Source organism: Panthera onca, chromosome A1, assembly GCF_046562875.1.
Source record: "Panthera onca isolate mPanOnc1 chromosome A1, mPanOnc1 haplotype 2, whole genome shotgun sequence".
In the NCBI taxonomy this organism is placed as follows: Eukaryota; Metazoa; Chordata; class Mammalia; order Carnivora; family Felidae; genus Panthera; species Panthera onca.
In genome coordinates this window covers 98,620,511-98,640,232 of record NC_138339.1, presented here as the reverse complement: position 1 = coordinate 98,640,232, position 19,722 = coordinate 98,620,511, and the positions used below count along the sequence as shown (strand labels likewise).

The 19,722-nt window shown below is 40.2% G+C and overlaps 1 protein-coding gene across 3 annotated transcripts in view; it reads left to right on the top strand.

The window, feature by feature from the left end:
* IQGAP2 (IQ motif containing GTPase activating protein 2) overlaps positions 1-19,722 on the top strand; it is a 294,535-nt gene that overhangs the window by 185,262 nt on the left and 89,551 nt on the right. For 2 of the 3 annotated variants that reach the window (XM_078448864.2, XM_078448872.2), the window contains 3 exons: positions 1,407-1,567; positions 6,740-6,864; positions 19,539-19,702. In XM_078448864.2, coding sequence (XP_078304990.1) covers positions 1,407-1,567; positions 6,740-6,864; positions 19,539-19,702 — 450 coding nt within the window. Of the gene's footprint in view, positions 1-1,406; positions 1,568-6,739; positions 6,865-9,952; positions 10,000-19,538; positions 19,703-19,722 lie in introns of those variants that run through there. The other variant, XM_078448876.2, reaches the window with a different exon arrangement.

Below are 19,722 nucleotides of genomic sequence, written 5' to 3'. Positions count from 1 at the left end.
GTTTGCTTTTGTTACTCTAAAATCCATTGCTGTGAGATACCTGTGGAGATCCAGAAAGCTATAATGCATTTTATATAAATATTACATTGTATACATTAAATACAGAAAATATCCTAAATGTAAATATAGTTGTCAGCTTCTTTCTATTCATTTGATGCTCCCTCTATGTTCCTTTACTATGATGGAAGAAGTAACCCTTTTGAAGTTGGACCAAGTTAGTATAAAATGGTTAAAAGGAAGAGAACATTTAAGGGGGAAGGTGTTCTAAAGTGTAAGATGGGTTGTTTTTTTTTTATTTATTTGAGTATAGTTTTTTTTTAGGTTTATTTATTTATTTTGAGAGAGAGAGAGCATAAGCAAGGGAGGGGCAGAGAGAGAAAAGGAGAAAGAGAATCCCAAGCAGGCTCCACACTGACAGAGCAGAGCCCAGTACAGGGCTTGATCTCATGAACCAAGAGATAATGACCTGAACCGAAATCAAGAGTCAGACACTCACCCAACTAAGCCACTTAGGTGTCCCTCATTTGAGTATAGTTGATACACAATGCTATATTAATTTCAAGCGTGCAAGATAGTGACTTGAGAAGTTTATACTTTATGCTCTGCACATCACAAGAATACCTACCATGAGCTGTATTTTTTTTTAAATAAGCCAAATCCAGAATTATAAATCCTACTTACATTTACCAAAAAATATACTTCACATTTCTTCAAATATTCAGGACTCAGAGTATATTTTAAATTTTCTACCCAGTTATTAAAAAGTGACTCAGACTAATTTTTTTGGAACTAGAATTGATACTCTTGCCTTAACAATTGTAGTTTATCTCTCTGGGCTTATAGGTGAAATTCTCCCCTCTTTTCCTTACTCTTAATTTAAACTGAAAATCACTCCCTAAAATCTTAACCTCACACCCTGAGACAGTGACAGCATTGTCTAATCCTTCACTTAATTATTTGGTAAGTCTGAGCCTGTAAGCAGCTAATATAACTGGCCGGAATCAATTATGGGAATGCACCTGTTTGTGGAATCATAACCATTGGTTGCCATTAACTCTGTCCCCAAAACGATCAGCTAAGGACAACCCAGAAGTCTTCACCTGTTCTTTAAAGCCAGTGACAAACAGGTAGCCAGTGAGCCCTCTTCCTCCTGGGTTCTCAGAATCTTTAATTTTTCATTGTTCTTTGAAATATGCATTCTAGAGGTGCCTGGGTGGTTCAGTCAGTTAAGCATTCAACTCTTGATCTCAGCTCAGGTTTTGATCCCATGATTGTGAGTTCAAGCCTCAAGTTGGGCTCCATGATGGACGTGGAACCTACTTTAAAAAAAAAATGCATTCTAAAACCCCATCACATACATGAGGTGTGTAATTTGGGAAACTTTTATTGCTTACATTTTTCAACAGAACTACTTGGCCCACGAGGAGCTCTTGATTGCAGTGGAAATGCTGTCTGCTGTTGCTTTACTAAACCAGGCCTTGGAAAACAATGATCTTCTGTCCGTGCAGAATCAGCTCAGAAGCCCAACAATAGGCTTCAATAATCTGGATGAATCATATGTAGAACGGTAAGGGAACATCTTCCAAATCTCCTTTTAATGCAGAAATGTGTGTTTGGCAGATCTTGCATATTAAAGATGTGTTCTTCGCTGAAGAATTCCCTATCTCTGTACTCATGTTCTTAAAAGCTAGTCTACTTTGTTTTGAGAGTCCTTCTAATATGCGTCCCTTTTTTACAGCGTTTCTTTTAGGGGGACAAAGAGTCTAAAAATGATCATATAATGGCTTTGACTGATTGATTTGTCATTACCGAAGATTATTGGATAGGCTAAAAATAAAAGAACTATTGAAAACATACCTTCCCTTGGGCTTCTTTTGGAGACAACTGAATGTAGAAGAGTTGGAAGGAACTTTAATAACCATCCAGTCTAATCTTCTTTTACTGATAAGAGAACTAAACTTGGATTTATGGACCTACAGTTGGGCAGTTGAATCTCAAACCCTGTTCTTTTTGATTGTTAAGCCAAAGGAATCCTGAGACCACAGTGGATCGTGTTAGTGGGTAACAGTCTCAGTTTAGCAGCTTCCATTTCATGTTTCTGAAATATGCTGCTAGATAGTACACTTGATAGTATAAAATGCTATAGCAGTTCTAGAGAGAAAATTAAAGGGCCAGAATAAGGAGCCCATCAGAGATTCCGTAAGACAAAGGTCCCGAGTTAAAAGGAGTGATTTTCTGTCCTGGATTCTTGTTAGCCACTAGGGGGAGATGTCTGCATAGATCTTGACAAAAGCTCTTTTCAGGTCCTGATTCCAGCTGGAACTACTTAAATAGGTAGATTGGGTAATTGTCTTGGATCGTGTACATTGTACAAGAAAACTGAAAAGACTTTAGATTTTTTTAAAATGCTTTACCACTTGTCTGTGGAGAGAATGGCCCCAAAGCGGTAGGACAGAAGAGTTTGCTTTTTAGTCTTCTTGGAGAAACTGATGCTCTTATTCTGCATAAATTTGGCCCCCTAGTTAATATAACTCTTGAGTCTGTTACCAAGGTAATTTATTTCCACCTCCACTATTTCTGATGGCACCATTCTCTTCCCCAAGCTTAGAAACCTCAAGTTCAACTCATTTTCCTCAGCCCTGTGCTGCCTTGTGCTATGAACAGCCTGCTCATCTCCTTCCCTGACAACAGCCAGTCTGGGGGTGTTAGCTCTGTCAAATGTCCCCATTTCCCAGCCAGTACCTCATTTGATTTTTCACCTTTACTTCTGTCATCACTTCCAGATTGGTCTTCCTGTGTCTTTTCTATCCTCCTCATTTATTCTCATCTAACCAGTCTTTGCTGCTTTCCCTCAGTGCTTAAGTGGAAGACAAAGCTGGTCACTCCTTTATGAAACTTACAGCCCCGTGGGGCTATAATGGGATGTCTTGGTGAGGTAATTGTCATGACTGTCCCACCCATTGGGCATCCTGGCCGCTGTCCTCTAAATAAGCGTGCTCCCTCCCTCCAGATCATCCACTTTGATTACAAAAATTCCTCACTACCTCCCCAATTTACAAATGACCTGTTAAGGAAATGGTCTCACACCCCATTTGAAAACCACTTTTACCCCTGTGGTTTTCAACTTGGGCCTACAGATACAGCCTCAGAGTTCAAGTATTCTGTATGGGAAACTTTAAAAATTGGCTCATTTTTAATAATCTTTTTAAAGCTTGCCTTAAGCACTTTGTGGGCCAGCTGGATGACCAGTACCAAGATAAGATTTCAAGGTCCCCTTTGGTTCTTGTACTGACAGCCCTCATTGATCTTCTCAGCCTCAGCATTTTACTTGCCTGGTCAGCTTTTTAACTCAGTTCTTGGAAACCCAAGTTCACAGGTTTTCAAGATGAAGAAACGTGGCTCTATCTGGGCCTCACCCCATGCTCTTCCAAGTTCTTCATAGCACAGGGGTGTGGGGCAGGGCAGCCTTGATGAATCAGACAGAGTGTCAACCTGTTTAGCGTGGCTTCCACCCTTGGGCTGTGGTTTCCCAGAAAGACTCATTTGTCTAATTCTCACCAAAGTGCTGTCTAATTGGTATTGGCTCTAGGCATATGTTGTCCCAGATTAATTGTTCTAAATGTAGCTGTGGTTATAATGCTCTCCATTTGTTCCTTGTTCTCATCTGAATTAAGAACATACCCCTTACTGTAAACATGTTGTTCTGACCTTAGCTCTCGGTCCAGCTCTCCCTGTGTTTTGCACCTCAGCCAACCTGGATCCTAATACACTGTGGACTTTCTGGCCTGCCTGCTTCTATGCATGGTCGTGTCCCCACCGGGAATGGAGTGCCGGTCACCCCTGTCCTGGCACACTCCCAGAGCTGCCTTCCATAGATTATTCTTTCACAAATTATTTCCATACTTCTCTCCACCCCAGCTAATGTCATCTCTCCTGAGAACTAGCATTCTGTGGTTAGAGGAATATAGCACCGGAGTCACACATACTTGAGTCTGACTCTTCATAATCTTGTCTCCTCATCTAAGCACAAAAAAAAAAAAAAAAGCAAAAACACTCACTCTGCATCTGCAGAACAGTTTCACAGATTAAATGCTTGGTTTGATGCCTGTCTCGGGCAAGGTGTTCTACCACTAAGGGTTTCCTTCCACTTCTTCCTTGGAACTTCGTTATTTCTACTCTCCTGGACTGTCTCTTACGACATTTCTTGTGCTCTGCTTTTATACCCTGTTTGAGTTTCTGTCTTCTTAACCCCTGGGCTGAAAGCTCCTGCACCTTGTTCATGCTCACAGCCCTGCATGCCTGCCACAGGCCTTGCCACGTTGGTTTCATGTTAATAATCATTTGCCGAACTGAATTGGGATTGTAATCCTCTTGGAGCTTCAGAAGTCTGTTAGAAATGCAGTATTACTGGTCTGCCTGTAGCAAACAGTGAGGAGAGCTCAGAGAGGTGTGGAGGGAAAGGACTCAGATCTCTCTGTGAGGGTGAACTGCAGAGTATTTTCTGTGGTTGGTCCCTTAGTACCGGACACTCATCCTTACATGGAAAAGCCAGTGGAGTTCTGATGCATCACTTGTAAAATCTCTTCCTTTTGGCCATCGTTGATTCATTTTGTTTCTAAAGAAACAACGTGCAATTCTGGGATTCTTTTCTGCATTCCTCCTTAAGCTTTCTCGTTTTATTCCCATCGAATCATCATTTAGATGTTAAGCATGTGAAATGCCCATGGGGATTTCGCATTTGCTTACAGAATGGTCTCTGTCTATAAGGGGTATTAACAAATGCAAGTTGAAGTTTATCCATTTTGTTATTGTATCCAGTATTATTTATATATTACTAGTGCAGCAGAGTGTTTTCCTAGGCTTGTAAGGAGTGGTAGGGTGAAAATCTCAAACACGACAGCCAGTTTCAGGCCTGAATTTAGTGATCCCTCATTCGGTCACAGATAAAGGATCATCGCCACCACTTCCTACACTGAATGATGTTTTTCCCTCTCAAGCTACACTCTGTAGGCACTCTGTGCACCTTTAAGCACGCAGAATTTTGAGAAAATTGGTCACAATCAGGAAAACAATTTTTTTCAATAGTTTATTTGGCGAGCGAGTGGTGCTCTGTTAGTGCAGAACCCAGCACGGGGCTCAAACCCACAAACGGTGAAGTCGTGACCTGAGCTGAAACCAAGAGGCAGACACTCAACTGACTGAGCCACCCAGGCGTCCCAGGAAAACAATTTTAAACTGAACGTGATGTTATTAGGGCGCCTGGGTGGCTCAGTCGGTTAAGCAGCCGACTTCGGCTCAGGTCATGATCTCGCGGTCCGTTGAGTTCTAGCCCCGCGTCAGGCTCTGTGCTGACGGCTCAGAGCCTGGAGCCTGCTTCAGATTCTGTGTCTCCCTCTCTCTGACCCTCCCCTGTTCATGCTGTGTCTCTCCCTTTCTCAAAAATAAATAAATAAACGTTAAAAAAAAAAAATAAACTGAACGTGAGGTTCCTTTTTTTAACCTCTGCTGTTAGCAATCCAAAGATGCTATTCAGAAGTCAAAATGCATAGTGAATAAATATGTACGTAGAAGACTGATCTTTATTTCCATGGTGAAATGCAAAAGCAAACTAAACTATTGAGTTTCTTTACTTTAGGCTAGAGTAGCTCATGGTAGCTTACGGTTGCAACATTGGTTCTGTGATTTTTAACTGGGAAAATTGACTGTTGAGAGATGACAGTTTCTTAACATATCAAGGTGGATAATTTTTTTCCCCTAAAATTCCCCAACCAAGGCAAGTAATTGAGGTGGTTGACCAAACTCTGTTTTCCATAATAAAGAGGGTCAGAGGTCAGAAATGAGGTATAAGAGTGCCGTGGCAGTGACTGGACACAGAGGGAGGTTTTTCAGTAGGTGCTGTGGAGCCTTACGAAAAATGGACAGGTGAGGAGGGATTTTACAACATTCTGATTCAACCCCTATACCACCTTATCAAGAAAATGTATAGTGAAAATGTGTGTTATTCATCAGGGTTTCTGGAAGGAACAAGAAAAATGAGAAGGGTTGAGAACCATGGTTGAGAACCATGGTAATTCTGAATTTTATCACATAAAACTTATCTGGGGGATGCCTGGGTGGCTCACTTGGTTAAGCATCTGACTCTTGATCTCAGCTCAGGGCTTGATCTCAGTGTTGTGAATTCAAATCCCACATTGAGCTCCATGCTGGGCTTGGAGCCAACTTAAAAAAAAATTACCTACAGCCTCAACAGAGTCAAAACATGCAAAGGCAAGGAAAATTAGTAACTGAGGGGGAAGAAAGCAGTTTCGTAGAGTTGAGGACTTCAAGGGTTTTTTTTTTGTTTTGTTTTGTTTTGTTTTTTTTTTTTTGCTTAAGTTGGGTACAAGGTTGGATTTTGAGGTACTTTCATTAAACAGCATTTGTTTCTGATTCTGTGTCTCCCTGTCTCTCTGACCCTCCCCCGTTCATGCTCTGTCTCTCTTTGTCTGAAAAATAAACAAACATTAAAAAAAAAATTAAAAAAAAACAGCATTTGTACATAAAGTATCTTTAAGAAAAAAAATGTAATATAAGTGAGCTTGTTGTATGTTCACAAAGGTGTGAAAGAACATTTCATGTGTCTTTCTCCTTTTTAACCTTATAGCATCTACTTTTGGCCATGTGCCAAATTTGAGATGCACAAAATGAACAAAGAGTGAGTGTCTCTGATTAGTGTTAATGATTCTCTTCTCTTCCACAGTTACACAAATGCACTATTCACCATGAAGCTGGAAGCCTTATCCCAAGGGCAAGAGAATTTAAGCTGGAATGAAATTCAGAAGTGTATAGATATGGTGAATATTCAAATTCAAGAAGAAAACGATCGTAAGTATGGAACACGTTCCTTCACATAGTATAATGAGCAACTAAGGTTTCTGGACTACTTAGTTCCCTAGATTAGGAATGCAGATTTTTGCTCATGGAGCCCCAAGAGAGCACTCTTCCCTGATACACATGTGTATATATAAATTTTATGCCTGTTATACTGTGTCACCGTATATGCATTACAAAGCATACATAAAAAGACATAAAAGGATGGGATAAAAATATGTAAACAGAAGTCCTCATGTTTTCTTATTTATACTTCACAGGTGAATACTCTAGTTAACTCAGTTTTTAAAATTTTTTTTAATGTTATTCATTTTGGAGAGAGACACAGAGCATGAACAGGGGAGGGGCAGAGAGAGAGGGGGAGACAGAATCTGAAGCAGGCTCCAGGCTCTGAGCTGTCAGCACAGAGCCCAACACAGGGCTCGAACCCACGAACGGTGAGATCATGACCTGAGTGGGAGTCGGACGCTTCACTGACTGAGCCACCCAGGTGCCCCATAACTCAATTTTTTAGATGCTCAACTTTATTTTGATCTTTTATTTGGGCTTTTTTTTTTTTTTTTTTTTTTGAAGTTTGAACATGTTCCTACCCTAAGAAGAAATTGGAACAAAAACTAACTGTTGCTTTAGGATCACATACCATGATTGATGATTGACTGTGTATCTAGAAATTATGAGCTACCTGCGTGAAAATGGACAATCCCAAGAAGATATGCTCTGAAACATGCTTTCTTGAAGATACACTTGCCTCCTTATCATTTGCCTCTTGCTTGCAAAAACAGAGTGTGGAATCAAGAGCTCTGTAACTAAGCAATCAGTGTAGTCACTGCTTTCCTGTAGCATGAACTATCACATTCAAGTTCCACGTGGTCTGTTTCATCATAAAAACAAACTAGCACCATCATCTTTGGCTTCCTCTGAGCTCTTTGATTTGTCAGCAACATTTAGATTAAGATCGCTGATGTCCGTGACCTCCCCTCTGTCCTCCATCTTTGACCTATAACTCATTCTAAGTTTGCTGACCGAATAGGCAGATAGTTCTCTCACACGTTTAGGCTGTTCTAGTGCGTTTTGGTGAGGTCTTAGGTCTGGTCTTCTAAGGCAGAATCTAACTTTGGGATAGTAAAATCCCTGTCGAGATAAAAACATATGACTTTGTTATTTAATTGCATTTGCATAATCTGCTTTGCTTTCTTTACTCTTTCCTATGAGCCCTGTGCCCAGTATCATGGCAGCGTTTGTTTTGTTGTTGTTGTTGTTGTTGTTAAACATCTTACTCTAGGTGCCTAATAGATAACATGTATTCAGATATGCTGCTTTGACATCATATTCACAGATGGGCCACTGTTACACATATATCCAGGCAGTTTCTTCATTTTGTCCTTTTTAAGTTATATAAGTCTAAATTTCCTCTTCTCTGACCACACAGCTTGCTGCTGCCTCTCTGCGTGTCCTTTGAGATATTTTGGAATCCCTGCAATCAGACAGTTTGCACACAGCCCACTTAGCTTTTTTCTGACACGTTGCCTTGGTCGCTGGTGGTTCTTGCCAGATGTTAGTCAAGAGGGAAGCACTAATGTGAGCAGATGTTTGATATCGTCTGGTCTGGACGGACACTAGTGTATGTCCTGTTACAAAGTTCACACACCCAGCCCCCTGCCCTCCTGCCCTGCTACTTGACTCCCAGCTGCACACTCTTGAGTTTCCTGCAGCAGCAATTGTTTGAGTGCTTTGGCTAATGCAATTCAAGAGTAGGACTCCTCTGTTTCGGTAAGCAAAACTAAGAATCAGGTCTCATCTTTGTTTTCTCATTTTTTCCTAGTTCTTGCTGGCAATACCCACAGTCCAGGCCTTTGGTAATTTCTATATGTGCTGCTTTTATGGCAAAGGTGCATTAGTTCTCAGTGCTAAATGGTTGTACTTTTACTCCCATTCTGGACGTTAATTAAAAAGCAGGGTGGAGGATGCCATTTTTGTTGCAGACTATCCAGTAGAGCTTTTGCTTTTTTTTAGGAAAAGAAAAACAAGTAACATTTGTATCACTTAACAAAAGAATGGCTTTTTGTTAGGTGGGTGTTATATCTAAGCAGAAATATTTTTGGATTGGTATCTTTGGATTGGTATCGATTTGTCTGTATAGGCATCTACACTGCATGTATTTTCCATGGGCTGTACGTCACATGGCTGTTATCATATTTCCTTTGATTATCATGTCATGAAGGGCATATGCCATAACCACAATAGTTATTTCAGAGACTTCTTTATCCCATTTCCTTTCTAGAATTTGGAGAACTCAGTGCAGAATATATAATTTCTCTGTGCTTTGGTTTGTTTTATTAGGTCACAATGAGGTATTTTTGTTCAAAGTTCTTGAATTCTTGAGTGTGATATCCTCTGTTTATGTAATTGTTTTAAAAGCTACATAAAAATATACACCATTGTGAACAGACATAAATTGCACAGTATAGTAATTAAACCACCCCAAAGAGCTAAGGATTTTTCATGGACACCTTGAAAGTGTATTACCCTTCCCACCCTGCCCCTGCCACACACACACTTCAAGGTCTAATCCTGTGTCTGAATTGTGATGTGGATAAGGTACCACAGCTAATGGAAATGCTAAATGTGGAAGGTGCATTTAATAGAGAAGATGCTAAGTGCATTTCCCCAGACTTGGAGGCTCTGTTGATTTCTTCCTGGAAAGTTCACTTTTCCTGCTAGAGCCAGAGAGGAGCATCAGTTTAACCACGTAGCCTAAACAAGGTAGTTTTGTTCTTTGAATTTTTGCTTTTTAATTTAGTAGGTACTTGTCTTTGTAGGTTAACTCATCTGCTCTCTCAAATGCATGAGCTGTAAGAGAATATCCACTGTCTCACTGGAATAGAACATTATAGTCTCTGTGATGGTTTAAAGAAGTGGGTCATGAACTGGGGCTCAGCAATGGGATTTTCCCTTCTTTTATAAACAGAGGAAGTGATGCGCATGTGCCCTGGTGGCTTCTGGGTAGGTCTTACATGTCCTGTGAGGTCATTTACTATGACCTCAGTAGCTTGTGTTCTTAGAAACATACCAAACAAAAACTTAAACAAGTGGTTTCAACCAAGTCAGCTGGAATGCACTCAGTCCCAGGTGACTGGCCATTAGGAACACATATTCTCTTTCTCAGACATAGTTCTGTTAAGATCATTTTTGGATGGGGTGTTTAAAAGTATTTGGAACAGTCTACCGAAGAGACTTCATGTCCAGGGAATGATATGAAGTATCCCATGCTCTCCAGGTTGTAACTACTACAGGGTAAAACGATAATACCTTGTATGTGGATAGTACTTAGACTTTCCTGAGTTCTTCCAATGTTTTCAGATCATGTAACTTGAGTGTTAGGGAACTATTTTTGCTTTTCCTTCAAACATGTTTAAGTGTTAGAATCTAGAATAATTTCTGGCCTTTTAGATCATCCCTTTTCTTCTACAGATAAATCTCTTCATTCTTAGCGTATGAATATCGGGATGAAGATACTTCTTAAAAATTATAACTACTTTATTCCATAGCATGTCACATTTGTAAAGTGACTGATGATTGTGTTTGAAAAAATAACTGACAGAATGAGAAATAGTGAGTTTGGCTTTAGGAATATTTATTTTCAAAACTTACTGCTTGTTAATGTTGACCTTCTTTCCTAGTTCTTGTACATCAGCACTAAGCTGGGAAGTGAAAAAACCCCGTTTGTGTGTGTGTGTATATGTGTGTGCATATACAGTTGACCCTTGAACAGCGTGGTTTGAACTATACGGTTTTTTTTTTTTTTAATCAGTAGAGTACTCTAAATATATTTTCTCTTAGGATTTTCTTAACATTTTCTTTTCTCTGGCTTACTCATTGTAAGAATACATGTTACTTGACTATGTTATTACTGAGGCTTCCAGCCAGTAGTAAGCTCTGATTAGTTAAATTTGGGGGGAGTAAAAAATTATACCTGATTTTTTTTCAATATATGAAATTTATTGTCAAATTGGTTTCCATACAACACCCAGTGCTCATCCCAAAAGGTGCCCTCCTCAATACCCATCACCCACCCTCCCCTCCCTCCCACCCCCCATCAACCCTCAGTTTGTTCTCAGTTTTTAACAGTCTCTTATGCTTTGGCTCTCTCCCACTCTAACCTCTTTTTTTTTTTTTTTTTCCTTCCCCTCCCCCATGGGTTTCTGTTACATTTCTCAGGATCCACATAAGAGTGAACACATATGGTATCTGTCTTTCTCTGTATGGCTTATTTCACTTAGCATCACACTCTCCAGTTCCATCCACATTGCTACAAAGGGCCATTTTTCATTCTTTCTCATTGCCACGTAGTACTCCATTGTGTATATAAACCACAATTTCTTTATCCATTCATCAGTTGATGGACATTTAGGCTCTTTCCATAATTTGGCTATTGTTGAGAGTGCTGCTATAAACATTGGGGTACAAGTGCCCCTTTGCATCAGTACTCCTGTATCCCTTGGGTAAATTCCTAGCAGTGCTATTGCTGGGTCATAGAGTAGGTCTATTTTTAATTTTCTGAGGAACCTCCACACTGTTTTCCAGAGTGGCTGTCCCAGTTTGCATTCCCACCAACAGTGCAAGAGGGTTCCCGTTTCTCCACATCCTCTCCAGCATCTATAGTCTCCTGATTTGTTCATTTTGGCCACTCTGACTGGCGTGAGGTGATATCTGAGTGTGGTTTTGATTTGTATTTCCCTGATGAGGAGCGACGTTGAACATCTTTTCATGTGCCTGTTGGCCATCTGGATGTCTTCTTTAGAGAAGTGTCTATTCATGTTTTTTGCCCATTCTTCACCGGGTTATTTGTTTTTCGGGTGTGGAGTTTGGTGAGCTCTTTACAGATTTTGGATACTAGCCCTTTGTCCAATATGTCATTTGCAAATATCTTTTCCCATTCCGTTGGTTGCCTTTTAGTTTTGTTGGTTGTTTCCTTTGCTGTGCAGAAGCTTTTTGTCTTCATGAGGTCCCAGTAGTTTATTTTTGCTTTTAATTCCCTTGCCTTTGGGGATGTGTCAAGTAAGAGATTGCTACGGCTGAGGTCAGAGACGTCTTTTCCTGCTTTCTCCTCTAAGGTTTTGATGGTTTCCTGTCTCACATTCAGGTCCTTTATCCATTTTGAGTTTGTTTTTGTGAATGGTGTGAGAAAGTGGTCTAGTTTCAACCTTCTGCATGTTGCTGTCCAGTTCTCCCAGCACCATTTGTTAAACAGACTGTCTTTTTTCCATTGGATGTTCTTTCCTGCTTTGTCAAAGATTAGTTGGCCATACGTTTGTGGGTCTAGTTCTGGGGTTTCTATTCTATTCCATTGGTCTATGTGTCTGTTTTTGTGCCAATACCATGCTGTCTTGATGATGACAGCTTTGTAGTAGAGGCTAAAGTCTGGGATTGTGAGGCCTCCTGCTTTGGTCTTCTTCTTCAGAATTACTTTGGCTATTCGGGGCCTTTTGTGGTTCCATATGAATTTTAGGATTGCTTGTTCTAGTTTCGAGAAGAATGCTGGTGCAATTTTGATTGGGATTGCATTGAATGTGTAGATAGCTTTGGGTAGTATTGACATTTTGACAATATTTATTCTTCCAATCCATGAGCACAGAATGTTTTTCCATTTCTTTATATCTTCTTCAATTTCCTTCATAAGCTTTCTATAGTTTTCAGAATACAGATCTTGAACATCTTTGGTTAGATTTATCCCTAGGTATTTTATGCTTCTTGGTGCAATTGTGAATGGGATCAGTTTCTTTATTTGTCTTTCGGTTGCTTCATTATTAGTGTATAAGAATGCAGCTGATTTCTGTACATTGATTTTGTATCCTGCAACTTTGCTGAATTCATGTATCAGTTCTAGCAGACTTTTGGTGGAGTCTATCGGATTTTCCATGTATAAGATCATGTCATCCGCAAAAAGTGAAAGCTTGATTTCATCTTTGCCAATTTTGATGCCTTTGATTTCCTTTTATTGTCTGATTGCTGATGCTAGCACTTCCGACACTGTTAAACAACAGCAGTGAGAGTGGACATCCCTGTCATGTTCCTGATCTCAGGGAAAAAGCTCTCAGTTTTTCCCCATTGAGGATGATGTTAGTTGTGGGCTTTTCATAAATGGCTTTTATGATGTTTAAGTATGTTCCTTCTATCCCGACTTTCTGAAGGGTTTTTATTAAGAAAGTGTGCTGAATTTTGTCATATGCCTTTTCTGCATCGATTGACAGGATCATATGGTTCTTATCTTTTCTTTTATTAATGTGATGTATCACGTTGATTGATTTGCGAATGTTCAACCATCCCTGCATCCCAGGAGTGAATGCCACTTGATCATGGTGAATAATTCTTTTTATATGCTGTTGAATTCAATTTGCTAGTATCTTATTGAGAGTTTTTGCATCCATATTCATCAGGGATATTGGCCTGTGGTTCTCTTTTTTTTACTGGGTCTCTGTCTGGTTTAGGAATCAAAGTAATACTAGCTTCATAGAATGAGTCTGGAAGTTTTCCTTCCCTTTCTATTTTTTGGAATAGCTTGAGAAGGATAGGTGTTATCTCTGCTTTAAACGTCTGGTAGAACTCCCCTGGGAAGCCATCTGGTCCTGGACTCTTATTTGTTGGGAGATTTTTGATGACTGATTCAATTTCTTCGCTGGTTATGGGTCTGTTCAAGCTTTCTGTTTCCTCATGATTGAGTTTTGGAAGAGTGTGGGTGTTTAAGAATTTGTCCATTTCTTCCAGGTTGTCCAGTTTGTTGGCAAATAATTTTTCATAGTATTCCCTGATAATTGCTTGTATCTCTGAGGGATTGGTTGTAATCATTCCATTTTCATTCATGATTTTATCTATTTGGGTCATCTCCCTTTTCTTTTTGAGAAGCCTGGCTAGAGGTTTGTCAATTTTGTTTATTTTTTCAAAAAACCAACTCTTGGTTTCATTGATCTGCTCTACAGTTTTTTTAGATTCTATATTGTTTATTTCTGCTCTGATCTTTATTATTTCTCTTCTTCTGCTGGGTTTAGGCTGCCTTTGCTGTTCTGCTTCTATTTCCTTTAAGTGTGCTGTGAGATTTTGTATTTGGGATTTTTCTTGTTTCTTGAGATAGGCCTGGATTGCAATGTATTTTCCTCTCAGGACTGCCTTCGCTGCGTCCCAAAGCGTTTGGATTGTTGTCTTTTCATTTTCGTTTGTTTCCATATATTTTTTGATTTCTTCTCGAATTGCCTGGTTGACCCACTCGTTCTTTAGAAGGGTGTTCTTTAACCTCCATGCTTTTGGAGGTTTTCCAGACTTTTTCCTGTGGTTGATTTCAAGCTTCATAGCATTGTGGTCTGAAAGTGTGCATGGTATAATTTCAATTCTTGTATACTTATGAAGGGCTGTTTTGTGACCCAGTATATAATCTATCTTGGAGAATGTTCCATGTGCACTCGAGAAGAAAGTATATTCTGTTGCTTTGGGATGCAGAATTCTAAATATATCTGTCAAGTCCATCTGATCCAATGTATCATTCAGGGCCCTTGTTTCTTTATTGACCGTGTGTCTAGATGATCTGTCCATTTCTGTAAGTGGAGTGTTAAAGTCCCCTGCAATTACCACATTCTTATCAATAAGGTTGCTTATGTTTATGAGTAATTGTTTTATATATTTGGGGGCTCCCATATTCGGCGCATAGACATTTATAATTGTTAGTTCTTCCTGATGGATAGACCCTGTAATTATTATATAATGCCCTTCTTCATCTCTTGTTACAGCCTTTAATTTAAAGTCTAGTTTGTCTGATATAAGTATGGCTACTCCAGCTTTCTTTTGACTTCCAGTAGCATGATAAATAGTTCTCCATCCCCTCACTCTCAATCTAAAGGTGTCCTCAGGTCTAAAATGAGTCTCTTGTAGACAGCAAATAGATGGGTCTTGTTTTTTTTATCCATTCTGATACCTTATGTCTTTTGGTTGCCGCATGTAGTCCATTTACATTCAGTGTTATTATAGAAAGATATGGGTTTAGAGTCATTATGATGTCCGTAGGTTTCATGCTTGTAGCGATGTCTCTGGTACTTTGTCTCACAGGATCCCCCTTAGGATCTCTTGTAGGGCTGGTTTAGTGGTGACGAATTCCTTCAGTTTTTGTTTGTTTGGGAAGACCTTTATCTCTCCTTTTATTCTAAATGACAGACTTGCTGGATAAAGGATTCTCGGCTGCATATTTTTTCCTGTTCCTCACATTGAAGATCTCCTGCCATTCCTTTCTGGCCTACCAAGTTTCAGAGAGATCATTCATGAGTCTTATAGGTCTCCCTTTATATGTTAGAGCACTTTTATCCCTAGCTGCTTTCAGAATTTTCTCTTGATCCTTGTATTTTGCCAGTTTCACTATGATATGTCGTGCAGAAGATCGATTCAAGTTACGTCTGAAGGGAGTTCTCTGTGCGTCTTGGATTTCAATGCCTTTTTCCTTCCCCAGATCAGGGAAGTTCTCAGCTATGATTTCTTCAAGTACACCTTCAGCACCTTTCCCTCTCTCTTCCTCCTCTGGAATACCAATTATGCGTAGATTATTTCTCTTTAGTGCATCACTTAGTTCTCTAATTTTCCCCTCATACTCCTGGATTTTTTTTATCTCTTTTTCTCAGCTTCTTCTTTTTCTCAGCTTCTTCTTTTTCCATAATTTTATCTTCTAATTCACCTATTCTCTCCTCTGCCTCTTCAATCTGAGCCGTGGTTGTCTCCATTTTATTTTGCAGATCATTAATAGCATTTTTTAGCTCCTCCTGGCTGTTCCTTAGTCCCTTGATCTCTGTAGCAAGAGATTCTCTGCTGTCCTCTATACTGTTTTCAAGCCCAGCGATTAATTTTATGACTATTATTCTAAATTCACTTTCTGTTATATTGTTTCAATCCTTTTTGATCAGTTCGTTAGCTGTTGTTATTTCCTGGAGATTCTTTTGAGGGGAATTCTTCCATTTCGTCATTTTCGATAGTCCCTGGAGTGGTGCGGACCTGCAGGGCACTTCCCCTGTGCTGTCTTGAATAACCTGCGTTGGTGGGCGGGGCCGCAGTCTGACCCGATGTCTGCCCCCAGCCCACTGCTGGGGCCACAGTCAAACCGGTGTGTACTTTCTCTTCCCCTCTCCTAGGGGCAGGATTCACTGTGGGGTGGTGTGGCCCCTGTCTGGGGTACTTGCACACTGCCAGGCTTGTGGTGCTCGGGATCTGGCATATTAGCTGGGGTGGATCACCAAGTGCACAGGGGCAGGAGGGGTAGGCTCAGCTCACTTTTCCTTCGGAGATCCGCTTCTGGAGGGGCCCTGTGGCACCGGGAGGGAGTCAGACCCGCCGGAGGGATGAATCCGCAGAAACACAGCATTCGGTGTTTGCGAGGTGCAAGCAAGTTCCCTGACAGGAACTGGTTCCCTTGGGGTTTTGGCTGGGGGATGGGCGAGGGAGATGGCGCTGGCCAGCGCCTTTGTTCCCCTCCAAGCTGCGCTCTGTCGTCCAGGACTCAACAACTCTCCCTCCCGTTGTCCTCCAGCCCTCCCGTTCTCTGAGCAGAGCTGTTTACTTATAACCTTCCAGATGTTAAGTCCCGCTGGCTGGCAGAACCCACGCATTCCGGCCCCTCTGCTTTTCAAGCCAGACTCCGGGGCTCTGCTTGGCCAGCAGGCTGCCCCTCCGCCCCGGCTCCCTCCCGCCAGTCCGTGCAGCGCGCACCGCCTCGCCGCCCTTCCTACCCTCCTCCGTGGGCCTCTCTTCTGCGCTTGGCTCCGGAGACTCCGTTCTGCTAATCCTCTGGCGGTTTTCTGGGTTATTTAGGCAGGTGTAGGTGGAATCTAAGTGATCAGCAGGACGCGTGGTGAGCCCAGCGTCCTCCTATGCCGCCATCTTCCCTATACCTGAATTTTTGACTGCACAGGGTGTTGGTGCTCCTAACCCCCACGTTGTTCATGTGTCTACTATATATAAGTATATTCTTGCATATACTGTAGTATTTTATGACTGGTTGATAATTTATTTTTAATAATGTAGTACGGAGAATGGGCCTCCAAATAGATACCCTTTGCTGGTGTTGCAAAAATTTGTCAAGTTCCATGACTTTGCTCTGTATTTTTCTTTCCTGGACCTTCTAGTCTATGTCCTAAGAACCTGTGGTATGATGGAGATAGTAGAAGGTTGAGCTGGTAGATACGGTTATTATTCTTTTGGCATATCCATGAGTTAGGACTCCAGATGTTATTTTACCAGGTGGTTTCATAGAAACAATTTGTGATAGTAATTAGTCATAACTAAACCTTAAAACTATCTTAAAAAACATGTCTGACTGTTAATCTCTAGGAGGCCTATCTACACTTCCCAACTACGTGCAGCTACTTTAATCATTAAAATTAGATAAAATTTAAAATTAAGTTCTTCAGTCATACTAGCCACATTTTAAATGCCTAATAGTTACATGTAGTGTATTGGGCAGCCCAGTCAGAGAACGTTTTCATCATCACAGAATGTTCTATTGGACAGCATTGGACTGTATGGACCTGGAAATTCACTCTACTGATACTATAGGGAATTGTTTGATTTAGAACTATCTCTGTTTTGGCATCCTTCACAAAGTGGTAAAGTAATCTGAAGAATAGAATGTATATCCAAACCTCTTTGTATTTCAGTTTTTTTTCTGTACATCTCGACATTAAATTTTTCCAGCTCTGTTATGCTGTGGTTCTGTCACTCATTGCCTTCACACTGCTATCTAAGTGAGGTTTACACTAGACGTTAGCATTCCTCCTGCTACTTGTATATAAAGTTGTCCTCCCATTTTATAACAGCTTCATTGAGATATAATTTATATACCATAAAATTGACCCATTGATTGTTTTTATGGTGACTTTTTTGGATTTAAAAAGTTGTACTACCATCACACTATCTAAATTCATAACATTTTCATCACCCCGAGAAGATACTTTGTATAGTCACTCCCCTTTGCCTGTCCTCCCGTTCCCCCCACCCGCAACCACTGGTCTACTGTGTTTCTGTGGATTTTCCCATTGTGGATATTTCATATAAGTAGAATAGTGTCTAAGTTTTTATGTGAACCTGTGGTTCCCTTAAGTGTATATACCTAGGAGTAGAAGTGCTAGATCACGTGGTAATTCTGTGTTTAGTATTTTAAGGAACTGCTTGTTGTCCATTATGACTACCATTTTCTATTCCCACCAGCAGTGTATGAGAGTTCCAGTGTCAGCACATCTTCACACTTGTTACTGTTTGTCTTATTTTTATTGCCGTCCTGGTGGATATGAAGTGGTATCTCATTGTGATTTGGATTTGCATTTTCCTGATAACTAATATTGAGTATCTTTTCATGCGATTATTAGCCATTTGTATATCTTCTTTCAAGAAGTGTGTGTTCAAGGCCTTTACCCATTTTAAATTGGGTTTTCCTTTCTTATTGTTGAGTTGTAAGAATTCCTTATATATCTGGTATACATGTATATAAGGTGTACGAGTCTTTTATCACATAGAGGATTTGCAAGTATTTTCCCCCATTCTGTAGATTGCCTTCACTTTCTCTGGTGTCCTTTGAAGCATAAAAGTTTGCATTTTTACATCCCATGTATTTATTTTTTTTCTTTAGTTGTGTTTCTGGTGTCACTATTAAAACTAGCACCTAACCCATGGCCACAAAGATTTACTCCTATGTTTTCATCTAAGTGTTACGTAGATTAAGCTTTTACACTTCAGTCTGTGATCCATTTTGAGTTACTTTTTTGTGTAAGCTCTGATGTAGAGAGTCCAGCTTCATTCTTATGCATGTGGATGTCGAGTTGTCCCAGTGCCATTTGTTATAAAGACTTGTACTTGTTGAGTTGTCTTGGCAGTCTTGTCAAAAATCAGTTGCCCACAAATGTAAGGGTTTATTTCTGAACTCTAAATTCTTTTCCATTGATCCGTACATCTATCCTTATGCCAGCACCATGCAGTATTGATTAACTGTAGCTTTGTAGTAAGTTTTGAAATTGTTAAGAGAACTCCAGTTTTGTTCTTTTTTCAACACTGCGTTGGTTATTCTTAACCGACTGAGCCACCCAGGCGCCCCTGCGTTGGTTATTCTTGGTCCCTTGCATTTACATGTGAATTTTAGATACAGCTTGTCAATTGAAAGAAAAATGCAATTGGGATTTTGATAGGGATTACCCTGAATCTATTGATCAGTTTGAGGAGTATTTCCGCCTTAACAGTATTGTTTGGATCCATGAACATGAGATGATTTTTCCATTTATTTAGGTCATCTTTAATTTTTTTCAGTGGTGTTTTGTGGTTTTCAGCGTACGTGTCTTGAGCTTCTTTTGTTAAATTTATTCCTGTTTATGATTTAAGTAGTTACAATGTATTTGTGATTGGAATCTATTCCAAATGGAATTTTCTCCTCCATTTCATTTTCACATCGTACACTGAGTGTGTGTAGAAATACTCTACACTTTTGTACACTGACCTTGTATCCTGCAGCCTTAGCTCTGCTTATTAGCTCTTAGAGGTTTTCTTATGTGCAGGGGGTTCCCTACCCCCTTTCTAACTCCATCTTTCTTATAGGTGATTCTAGAGAACTTATGATGTATTGTGACTTAAGAGGAAAACTTTTTTTCTTGCCCTAGGAATCGTAGCTGTAGGGTACATCAATGAAGCTATTGATGAAGGGAATGCTTTGAAAACTTTAGATACTCTGCTCTTACCTACTGCTAAGATCAAAGATGTGGATCCAGACTGCGCCCAGCACTACCAGGATGTTTTATACCATGCTAAAATGCAGAAACTCATGGTGAGTCATAGTAGGTTTGT